Genomic DNA, 12,527 nt, shown 5'->3' on the forward strand with positions numbered 1-12,527 from the left:
GAGCATCACTACACTTTTCTGTACCTCATCCCACTCCATTGCCTGGCTGTCTTGTTTACCTCACCATAAAGCCTACAAAGTCCTCAATTTCTAAGCAGGTCTTGTATTAGCTAGGCAGTGATCCCTCAGGACAGGAGGGCTCCAACTGCTGCATGATTCAGAGATCAAACTGTGGTAGCACTGGACAAGATGTCCTTATCTACACTTCAAAGCATGTGAAGAGACAACAAATATTCTCTCACACTCTCATCGATCATCGGTCTCAATTGCACCTTGATTTGTAGCAGGCAGGAAAATTACCAAATCACTTTCTCCAGCCATAGGTCATCAGAGACACAAAAATGTTCTTACAGACAGGGTAAAGTTGAATGAGAAACGTTATGCACATTTATATAGAAGTGAGGACTGATTTAAAACCAGGAATGTTCATTTGTTCCCTCACTGCAGTCAATGTTTTGACCGAGAACTTGGGGACTTGACACTCTAGAAATGCCAAATTGACACAGACAGTGGAGTCAATCATGGATCTTTTATTAACTGCAAAGCATCTAATTCTGAGTTACGTTAAGGGCTATTTATAACACTTCAATATTGTAAAAGGGTAATAAAATGGGTGTAAATTGCACTACAGCTTTCTCTAATAGCCCCTGTATTGTTATAGAGATGCAGAGAGCCTTGAATATCACTGAGGTTGTGGATTAACAACCTGTCCCTGATCCTTGCCAAAGTCTTTAATGCCCCCAAGGCTTGTACCCTTCACACCTACTGAGAGTTCCAGGTGAGTCCTATGTAATTTTCACTGCCCACTACTAGGCTTCAGCCAGGAATTGAAACTATTGACAGTAGGCTGGCTAGTCTGGCCTGAGTTGGGGAAGGGAAACGCCAGCCCAACATTCAGGGCTGGTATGATTGCACAGAGATAGTCTTCCAACTTGGGGGAGGTCATATCAGCTGGAAGATGAAGGAGACTGTGTTCACAGCCTGAAAATGGAGCTTATAGGCCAGTTTGGTGATGGTCTCAGTCACAAAAAAGGAAAATGGAAAAAGTGAATTATATTAGCAGAGTTATTTGCAAGCCACAGTTAGCCTATTTGTTCCAGGGTCAGCTCTGTTGGAACAATATCCAGCTCCCAAGGCATTCTGGATCCTCCTGTACTGCTTGCTTCTGACCTCTAAAGCACAGTAGCCACCTCCTGTGACCACAGATCATAAAGTTGCTTTGCAGATAAAAATCATGAAACCATGCAATTCCTTCCCGAGAGGAACAGCTGTGCTATTGCAAATACATTTGTTTAAAGATCCTGGTCAAATGAGCCAGTTTAACATCATCAGTGTACTGCATTCCTGAATGATCTTCTGCTTGGTGGGGTGGGAGAATACTTTCCTCAGTTCTGGGGCTTTGCAGTTGAAGTATTGGGATTCTTTCAGATTAGATTTAGGGATACGCTCTATGATGGATTCACAACTCCCTTTTGTTCCAGTGGGGAAAAAATGAAACAGAAGGGACTCTGTGTTACACTACTTAGGTTCTTTGAAAGCTTCAGATATTTTCTGAGGCTTGGCATCTAGTGTTCAAATTATTTCTAATGAAGAGCCTAAACCAATAAGCTTTGATAATAAATACTACAAATTATGTGGTAATGGAGACAGGTTCGACGTGTAACCATATTTTTGAACAACTTAAATTATCTCCCAAGTATATCTGTAATAACTTGGTTCCATGTCTTTTAAAAATGCCACTTCATCTAGACTCAGTTTTACTTGTTCTTTGTCCATTGTTAAGTCAAAAGATAGAGCACACTTATGGAAACATGCAAGGTATTTTCCCAGCTTGGATACCCATTGTGAGAAGCACAAGAAACTGAAGAAAACAATGTAAAATTCTCCAAATGTCCTCTGCTTTTGGAAAGATGGAATGGAATTCTTCATGTAAAAGTTTGTGTGGTGAGATTAATGGTGCTTCCTGCAGGAACCATACCTCTTCTGACACTAATGCACTTCTGCTTTTACTGTTGGGGGTATTTATGCACACACAGTAAACACAGAACAAGTCGATTCAGTGAAGCTTAAAAATGGTTGATTTGCATCATAGCTAAAAGTCAGAGATCATGTGAACAGCAGTGCCCTGAGTCTAGTGCTAATTTGAATAATATCTCAAAACTTTATTTTGCTAAGTGTCATTCAGGAGACTTGTACAGAAAGCATTACTAAGATAAGTCTTGAAGATAACATTATTCTTGTTGCCTCTGATGTATGCAGGAGTTGATAACAAGCTGACTGCCTCCTTCTGATGGATGATTACACACAACAGATGTTTTAATTTGATTATATCTGAGAGATAAGCGTAATGCTGTGTTAAGTCCAAACACTTTTTATGAGTCTTTCAAAACATTTTGCAATGAATGTAACCTTTTGTAAACGTCCTTGCTTGAAGCTGTGTGTATTCTCATAATGGTGCAAATTATTAGTAACAAGTTGAAAACAGTGACTATACAAAAGAAAACTGCACTTAATAGTAGCTGTAATTCTCTGCTTTATGACAATCTAAATTAAGAGAGAAATATGATGCAAGCAGTGATACAAGGCACAATAGCTTAACACTGCTCCAAAGAGAACTATGTTCTTCAGCAAATGATGCACAGGACAGGCAGAGCTTTTATCAAGAATGCTGAAAGCCCAATACTCCATGACAAGCACCCTCAATTTGAAAATTAGCAGGCAAATGTCAGCTTTGTGAACAGAGCACTGCAGGGAACCGAAGTTTTGGGATGCAAATAATATAGGGTTACAAAATTTGACTTCGATTTAAACTCAAATGCTGAAATTTCCCTCAAAATAAACCTTTTCCTTCACTGCAGTGAAATCAAAGTGTTGTATGTTGCTCCTGTGTTTTGGTTTTATATGTAACATGGAAAGAATAAAAAAAAAATTTGAAACTAATTGTCTGCTTCAAAATAAAAAACAATCTGTGTCATATCAGATGTCAAAATGGGACATGTCAATTTTTCAAACCAGACTTCTGTTTTTTCTTTTGAAAGTAGTTATGACAAAACTTAGTCAGTCATCAATGTCTTCATTTTCCTTCAACTACATATTCCAGTTATGTCATTAATAATTTTGTTAAGGCAATATCAGCATACTATGTACCCAATTGCCTTGTTTCATTCCCATGAAAAATCACAGGCAGTAATTGCAATGATTGCCAGTCAGTAAAGCATCTTGTAGCTTACATTATATGATGTATACAATTCAAAGAACATTTTCTTTAGGATGCACATCATCTAGCATCAGACACCTAGAAAGTAGATGTCCGGGCTAACTATACTCTCTGTCATCAGTGCATGTGTCTAGAGGTTTTTAAAATATCTAGACCCCTCTCCATCCTTTGATGCTTGAGGGAAGGTAAGTGAACTAAAATTTTGTTGCCACCATAATGGGAGTTCTGTTCATCCAGCCTTTGTCCTCCATCCTTTGGTCTTTGAACTTGATCTGGGACTAATCTGCTACAGTCAAAAAACTGAGGCTACTCCTTTAGATGGCAGGAAAGGTGCTAGGTTGTCTTGGCCATCTCCTGGAACCTCACTCCAATATTAACTTTTAGACAACCAAAGTAAGGTGAGATGTCTTCACCCTAAGCCACATATGCAAGCTTTATATAGGCTTTAATATTATGTTGTGTTAGTGCAACTGTGTAGGCCTTAATTCTGAGTGGATCTGGGAAGTAGCTGCTTGTGGGATTCTTAAACAAAGCAACACTGGAGCTAATAAACTAATCCGAATAATGGTTTACTGGGCACAACAGCAGTTCTTGGCTGTGGGTAGAATGATTTTGGATTAAAAGTGTATGTTGTGCACAGTAAAATGACAGGTTTTAGTAACAATGCAGGTTTTGTGGGAGCTTGAAAGTGTTCTTCACATAAGAATAACATAGTTTGCGTGGGATTTCAACAGAAATACAACACTGCAAGCTGAGAAATGGTTGGAATATTAAAGAGGGATCATTTGTACTCAGTAGTTTTTATGAACTGCTTTAAAAAGCTGTACCTAAAACTGCAGCAAGAACCACTTAGCTTGCCTTCACTAGGAGGCCCTGAGATACAAGAGGTACTAGCTTGTTTGTGTCCTGGGTATCTCTTTTTAAGGCTCAGAAAGAAACCATGATATTCAGTGCTTCAATATCTTGCCTTTCTGAGTAGCAAACTGAAATTAGCTCCTTACCCTGTCAGGCTGGAGTTAATTATTTACAGCTTTAATCTGCAGCTCTTCGAAGCAGACTCTTACCTCAGTTGCGCTGAGGTTAAATATTCACAGTTTCAGTCTAGAAGTAAGTAATAAACTGCCATCTGCAAATAGGGAACTGGGAACTATGAACAAGGAAATGGAAAGAAATGACCAGCTTAGTCTTGTTTCATATATTTTTGTTGTCCAGGAAATCCTGATTAAGCTGCATTTGGGCCCTAACAGGGAAGCTTATGGTACTCAAAAAGGCAGGACGTGGGCTTTTGTTAATAAGCCAGTCTGGGACAAATCTGTGAACTGAACTGGGGTTTCCTTCAACTTCCACATTGACTTTTAGTGACAAAGTTACTCCTCCACTGAGGATACCCAGGTAAGATACATTCCTTCTACCCAAAAACTTTCTAGTTGCACCTACCACTCCTATGGGCTCTCTGAAAATCCAAAGTGCAGCTGCAGCACAATCTTCACTGCATGATGTGTCTGTGGAAATAAAAACAATAAAAACCTGGTTATAGGGAAATATCAGACTTCTCAAATCCACTTGTAGTAGACTCCTCACTTACTGGTTAACAGGTGCCAGATCACCTCATGTGAGAGAAGAGGGCCTATGATGCCAGCCTGAAGTCACAGATGTGACAATATTTGGGACCTGCACGCAGCCTTCCTTAAGGCCTCCATCTCCTGCAAGCCCCTCTCCTACTGCCAGACCCCGTACAGTCAGAAGGTGGTCACATGGGAGAAGCAGCGTGGCATTCATGTGGGAAGAGAGAGATGCAAGTGAGGCAGAGGCCATCTTGCCAAGTCACGCCTGGGTTGTGGCAGGTTTGAGTAGTAACATTAAATCTGTATTTAATGACTTTTAAGCTACTTTTCATATTGGAATTTAGTCACAAAAAAAACTAACAGGAGAGTTCAGTATAAACAGCCAACTTTCTAAGCAAACAGCAACTCTTTGGCACCTGCAGTTTGACAGCTAGAAGGAGAGAAGTGTATGCAGCATACAGTATATACTGATGGGGGTTGAAAAATGCTTTCATTTAAGTGGATTACTGAAAACACAGCCAGCTTCAAGCACAGAACTGGTGCACAGGAACTGATAAGAACACTCCAGTCTGTACTCAAAGGGGAGTCCAACATATTTCTTACCTCTGGAAGGTGGCAACTGTGTTTGAGTGAATCTTGACTGCACTTAAAGGGGCTGGGGGAGAGGAAAATGCTCTTGGAGAGGTTTATGAGAATTTGCAGCATGAACTGGGACTGCATTGTGAAAATACGCATTTAGGGTATTTTTAAAACTAAATTTACATAAAATCACAATGAGATTGTTCTATGTGTGTTATAGGCTAATTAAATGCATTATGCAACCATTTCCAAATTCATACCGAGTTGTTCTGGGACATTCAGAATCTGATTACATATATTCCCCCTGAGGGCTTAGTCCTTTTTCTGAAATAGCCAGATCTGTACATCTAACTAGTGCTGTAACTGAGACAAAAGCAAATCATCAAAATTTGAACAGACACTCTCAGCTTACCCCCATATGTATTAGTTTACCTTTCCATCAATACCCAGCCACTTCACTCACAGAGAAAATGCTGTGAACAAAAAAAAAAAAAAAAAAAAAAAAGTGCGTCTTGAGAACTGCTGGCTCTGCAACAGCTGGATATATATTGGCTGAAAGCTCAGGCCTTATTCAGGTTGAGAGTCTAACAGTTCCTCTGTGTGGTCCTACTCCCTGAACCCTATGTGCAACTTCTCCCTTCTGGAGAAGGCAAGATCACTGGTAAAAGCTACACCTGCTTTGAAGGGGAACAGAATTGAACTTCACCTGTGTCACATATGCAGCATTTGGGGCCAAGTGATGTGTATCCAGTCCATTAGGAAGCAAAATGCAAAAAAGAAGAGGCAGGTGACAAGTTGTCCCAGTCAGCTTCAACATCTGCAAGCTGAGCGTCCAGCTAGTCTGTGAACATTTCCTGTTACTACCCTGACTTCAACCTCCTCTGCCCCCTGCTTTAGCTGCTCTGGGGCGTTATGTCTGTCCTTCCGATACCAGTTGTGCAGAGAGGGAAACAGGCTGCAGCAGCATCGACAATGCCAGAGATACGGATGCAAGGAGGAGCTCTGGGAAGACCCCCATGTCCCGAATGACAGGACTGGGCCCTTGTCAACTCGTGGGGAGAAGGAACCGTTCAAGCTGGCGGTCTCCCGTCGGCCTTGAGCCCCCTCGCAAGCCACGACGCCGCTCCGGGGCCCCGGCCGCGCGAGCGGGTGGCTGCGCCCCGTCCCCGCCTCGGAAGGGAGGGAGGCGGGCGCGGGGATCCGGGCTGCACGTCGGGGCTGGCCCCGGCGCGGTTGTGGTGGGAGAGCCAGACCTGAGAGGGGCTGGCCTCTGGCAGATGATTGACACCAAACTGGGTGAGGTTTCATGTTTTTTTTAAAAAAAAAAAAAAAAAAAAAAGGAAAGAAAGAAAAAGGGCGAGCACAGGGGAGGGGGCGGCTGTGGGAAGGGGGAGAAGGAACTACTGTAAGAGTAAGAAAGTCCTGCCCAGCTGTTTGCGAAGTTTAAGATTTCCTGTTTCCCCTGCAGCGCCGAAGTGAAGTTTTCAGTGAGTCACCCGCGGTCCCGAGCCGCGGAGCCGCGCAGCCCGCTCCCCCACCGCCCTGCCAGCCCCGCCGCGGCCTCCCCCGCTGCCCGGCCGTCCCCCGCGCCCCTCCCGCGGCCCGCCGCCTGTGCCGGTCCGGCTCCGCGATGACTCCCCGTCTGCCGAGGAGCCTGCGGCGGTTGCTTCTCCGCGTTTCCCTCTGGGTCCTCATGGGCAGCTCGGTCCCCGCTCTGCTTCGGGGTAAGTGTGCGCCGGCCCGGCGCTGCCGCTTGACAGTTGCTGGGGCCGGAGGCAGGAGCGGGGCAGGCGGCAGGCGCCGCCGCGGGATGGGGGAACACGCGGTTGCTAGGAAAGTTTGGAGGCTGGAAACATTTCGGGAGGGGTGAGTGCGTTTGTTTATAGCCCCACTGGAAAGTAAGCGGGGACGAAAGCACTGGGAATCTGGGGGTTTCTTGGCAAAAACTGAGGTCCGTCCGCGGAGGGAAAAGCTGGGAGAAAAAAGAGGATTTGGCAGGAAATGCAGCGGGGTCTGGTCCGGCCGGGGGAGCCCCGAGAGGGCAGTTCGGGAGCTGACCGCTGTCCGCGGGGGGAGCAGCTGCCCGGCCCCGCCGTTGCTGCGGCAGCTCCCGCACCTGGTGCCGGGCCGCACCGAGCGCCCGGGGGCGCCGGGCCCGGGGGGCGCTAGGCCTGGGGAGGGACCAGCCGGCGGCGGCCCGCACCTCCCGCCCCACTCGGTGCGTGCTTGCGGGTGCAGGATCCAGCCGCCGGCGCAGTTTTTTGCGATGCCTTCTGGGGTGGGGGCCGGCTCCCCCCGCACAGCCGCAGGGAGAGGGGCTAGAAGATGCCTCGGGTGCTACAGGGCCGGCTCTCGGAGCCGAGGGCCTTGTGCGTGGCCGCAGAGCTCGCTGCCGAGCGGACCGGCGGTTCCTTACCAAAAAGTTGTTTTACATGGGAGCTTCTGCCTGGAGCGGGATTAAGCCGAGCTTGTGAGCAGCTGTACCGAGAGTAGTAGTCATTCCTGTAGCGCTTAGTGCTCGTGTGGCTCGATTCACTTTTGATGACACTTTACATCCCTTACTCCGTTTTTACCAAGGCATCCTTAGATAGGTTTTTGAGGCTGTGGCTTGCAGTGTTCTTCATAGGGCAATTTGGAATATACTAAGGGCTTAAAGGGCTGCTTGCAAAAGCAAGGTCCCTGTCCTGAGGAGTTTTTGGTCTCCAGCCTGTCAGTACTGACCCACATATGTGAACTAACGTTTGTAACTGCAAGGTTAGGCCCTAAATCGTGTTGCAGCACAACTGGTGACCCTAACAAGAGAACATCAGGTCACAGCAAAACTACGTCTGAAACAGTTTTGAAGAATTAAGTACATTTCTGAGATGTCTTGTGAGATCACATGTTTAGTTTTAGTCTTCAGGTAAGATGTGCAGACACCAGAGCTTCTACACACCTTGCTCTGTGCCATCTGATTCTCCCTTGGGGTCCATTCATGGTCGATAATGATCTCAAAATTGTTGCTAAAACGTAATAACATAAACTAGATGGCTCTTGTATAGCTGCTGCCAATAGCTATGTACAGTATGAATAACTTCATGCTTCATTAATAATCCTGTCAAAATCAACAGGTTTTGCATACCTGCAAAGTTACTCATGGAAGCTTAGGGCAGATGAAAAAAACACTTTAAGAATAAGACACTATGGTGTCCCAGGGCGCAAAATGATGTTATTTTAAATTTGAGGTGTTCAGCTTCTTGATTTTGATGTCTATTTTTATTATTTCTGATTAATATAAATCATGCTCAACTAGTGATGGCTTTTGTTTTGATCCCAGCCCAAATTTTTTTGCAGATTGCTATCACAAAAAGCTTTAAATGAAAAAGCTCCACTTTTATTATTCTTGTGTCATTTATTGTTATGCTTTTTTTTTTTTTTTCCATGCAACCAGTGTAGACAGTCTAAAACTACAGGTAGATTTAAAAAACTGACATAGCTTAAGAGTTTGTTCTTCTTTCTTGTCGTAGGTCCAGTGGGGAAAAAATCTATAGATTGGTTACAATTCAGCATTTTTCATATTGATCTTCATCTATGCCTTACAGTGACTAAAACTGAGTAGATCTGTTGTCAGATAATCAATCCTATAGCCCCAAAAGTTATTTTAATAATCACCATAGGATAATCACAATAGGATTGTTATTGTGCATATAACAGGAAGAGTTGGTCAGAAAACAACAGTTCTGTGAGGGCGGGAAGTGTGAGGTTTGGATATTGGTTGTTACTTGGCCTCAAAATGAAAACTAGAGTTGCCAAATGTTTGGGGGAAAACAAAGCAGAAAAAAGAGCTATCTTGCTTTGTAATAATCAATAGCTCAGCAGTTCAGAGAGAATAAGGCAGGAGAGATACCAGCCTCAGGAGAGCTCAGTTCCCAGGTATGCTTACTAACCAGCTGGCTCCTGTTGGTGAAGAGGTTAATAAAGCCCCAGGTAAAATTTCACAGCAAAATTTTAGACAGTAATGACATGTTCCCATAAAGATTCTGGACAAAACCACAAAATTGTGAGCAGGTCCAATAGGAACTGTCTACTTTGAAAAAGTTGCTCTCATGGCCTGTACTACACACAAGTAATTGAAATTTTTTCCATAGAGTAAAGGGACAAGGTATGATTTTTTTTTGAATTATTGTGAATGCTATATTGAGCATTTAATCAATAAATGGCAGTGCAAACCAGCAGTTGCCCACTGAATTTGAAGCTGCTGTATCCAAGTGAATATGGATCTGTAATTTATCTTTGGGGTATGAAAACCAGAAATTTGTTCCTTGGAGTAATTGTTATAATAATTGTTCATTTCTGAACATCAGGAACTTAATTCCTCCATTCAGACAAACTCTGCTTACATTATTGTCTCCTTATTTTTTAAAACCTGTATCACAGTCAGTTAATTTTATAGTAACAAAACAAAATTGAGAGCTTCAGGTATTTGCAAGAGGGAAGTATGAGAACAAACATCTTCATAACATGGTGGAACATGTTTGTAACATGATCATATCTAAAATTTATTTCTGCCCCCCATTATAAATGACAAATTTCCAGTTATTTCAGGAGGGAAATAGGAATAGAATAGAGATATTACTGTATTTTCTTCTATTTGTGGGGTATCCTTGAATGCTAAGACTTTTATACCTGAGACTTTGAAAATCACTTTTATTTAATTGCTATTTTGAGCTCCTTGGTATTAACGCTCTTCTGTAATATTCAGGTGGTGGATTCCATATGGGAATGGTTTCTAATAAAAAATTATGAGCCAGATCTTAAGCTGCTGCGAATGAATATAGTTCCATTAGCATCAGTAGAGTTACATAGAGTTATAGTATCTAGGTTTCCTGAAACAATTTCAAAAGTAATTTCAAAAAAAGGGCAACGGAATAATGCAGATTTTTTCACCTTCATAGTATTTTTTCCCTTGTATTTTATAAACACTTACTATTATATGACCCACATTTAGCCAAACAGCATTGCTTCAAAATTAAATACTCCTTTCTGGGATGAATTGTTACAGTTTCAGAAATGTGGTATGCAATAATGGTGGCTGATAAAAATTGTCATTGTGACAAAGTTAATTCTGAACTCAGGAGCAAAGATGGTGTCAGGCTTTTACCAGAAAGAAAAATCTTCATGGTTTGGTTTTTAGAGGGTTTTGTGGCTTTTTTTTTTTTTTTCCCCCAGGGCTAGGCTTTTAGAAAGTTGCTCTTTTGTGGGGAGAAAAAAAAGTATAGTATCACCGTAGCACCAGTTGTTGGAGTTTCCCATGCTTATATTTCCTCTGCAGGATATTTTTAAGATGATATGTTTGCGTTTGTGGCATAGGAACTTTTTTTTTCCTTAATAATGTATGTCTGTGCTATATGCATTATGCTAGCATTCCATTTGTATCACTGTCACTCCTTTGACCTCAGAAGAGCCATGCCTCACTTACGGTATAGCAAGAATGAGCAAACCCAACTGGCTGGGCCCAGTTTGTTACTCTCTTGGATTTTGCATAGCAGGGTGCGTTTGTGTCAGCTAGGTATGAAATATTATCACTAGTGCAATGACATATTTTGATCTAGAAGTGACCCATGCAGTCTGCATGCTGGCTGACATGGCTACAGTTGAGTGCTGGTGGTATAGTGAAAGTCCAGGCTTCCAGCCACCTTTGTGGCCCTGTGGTCCTGGGGTCAGTAGGAGGCAGGTGAGTCATTACAGTTCTGGTCTGCCCATGGGCCCCACAGCCCCTCTGGCACCTGGTGAGCTGAGGAACGAAGGGATGTCCTGAGGCAGGTCAGAGACCAGCAGTGCAGTGTCTCCTTTGCCACGTAGGAGCCCTTTGACTGAGGGGAAATTACCAGGTAGGCACATCCCAGGGACATTAGCTAATTTGTATTGCCAGAGCATTGCAAACTCAGTAAAATGGACTAAGATATCAGCCAGTTCTGTGGGGATGTTGGAGGGTACAAGGGATTTCCAGCATGGAAAAGTGGAGACCCAGTCCTGTTATGAAAACGAAAGTTGGCTGAGTCCTTGTCTAAGAGATTTAGTGCTGAGATTTTTGGTTTACTTAATAGGTCTTTAGCCTTAAATTTTATTTGACTTAGAGAGTTTTTTGTTTCTTTTTTCCTTATAAGATAATGGCAACTGGTTTTTAAACTCTTATAATCAAGAACAAAATAAAAGGTCATGACAAAATACTTCTGCATTTTATAAACTCTGATCCTGGAAGTCTAAAATAGACCAAAATAAATCAGAAAGAATATGCCTTGTTTTTGACAGACAAGTTATAAGTCCTTTTGAAGTTTAACTTCACTGACAGATGGAAGTGATAAGAGTTGTATTAAGAAACAGTGGAGAAACTTCTTCCTACAGGCAATACTTGCTTTTACAGCAAGGAGTGGGCATACACACTGAGGCAGGACATTGTAGTTAAGGCAGATGCCACTGATCTGTGTGCCACTGTAAGCAATGAGTTGATACTAAGTATTGCAAGATTGGTTTCTCAGTGACCTAGCTAAGTCATCAATGGTTATTTTTCATACTTGTAATGGGTTTGCGTGGCAAGTTTTTGGTAGTGGGGAGGGTTACAGGTGTGGCTTCTGTGAGAAGCTGCTAGAAGCTTCCCCTATGTCCGATACAGCCAATGCCAGCCAGCTCCAAGATGGACCCGCCGCTGGCCAAGGCTGAGCCCATTTGTGACAGCGGTAGCGCCTCTGGGATAACGTGTTAAAGAAAGGGGAAAAAACGTTACTGCGCAGGAGCGATTGCAGCCAGAGAGCGGAGTGAGAATGTGTGAGAGAAACATTTCTACAGGCACGAAGGTCAGTGGGGAGGGGGGGAGGAGGTGCTCCAGGCTCTGGAGCAGCGATTCCCCTGCAACCTGTGGTGAAGACCATGATGAGGTAGGCCGTCTGCCTGCAGCCCATGGGCAGTGGAGCAAATGACTGCCTACACCCCGTGGAAGACCCCACATTGGAGTAGATGGATGCCTGAAGGAAGCTGTGAACCCGTGGGAAGACTGAACCGGAGCAGGCTCCTGGCAGGACCTGTGGACCCATGGAGAGAGAGAAGCCCACGCTGGAGCAGGTTGGCTGCTAGTGACCCCACGAGGGGACCCATGCTGGAGCAGTCAGTTCCTGAAGGACTGTACCCCA

At 43.6% G+C, this 12,527-nt stretch overlaps 1 protein-coding gene across 1 annotated transcript in view; it reads left to right on the top strand.

Annotated features, from left to right (window-relative positions):
* The first annotated feature begins 6,991 nt into the window (after nt 1-6,991).
* The window catches only part of TGFBR2 (transforming growth factor beta receptor 2), a 60,144-nt gene continuing 54,608 nt past the window's right edge, over nt 6,992-12,527 (top strand). The window contains exon 1 of the mRNA XM_086468015.1: nt 6,992-7,085. Within this exon, the coding sequence (XP_086324141.1) occupies nt 6,992-7,085 (94 nt within the window). The remainder of the gene's footprint in view (nt 7,086-12,527) is intronic.

Source organism: Leptosomus discolor, chromosome 7, assembly GCF_034619465.1.
Source record: "Leptosomus discolor isolate bLepDis1 chromosome 7, bLepDis1.hap2, whole genome shotgun sequence".
Taxonomy (NCBI): domain Eukaryota; kingdom Metazoa; phylum Chordata; class Aves; order Leptosomiformes; family Leptosomidae; genus Leptosomus; species Leptosomus discolor.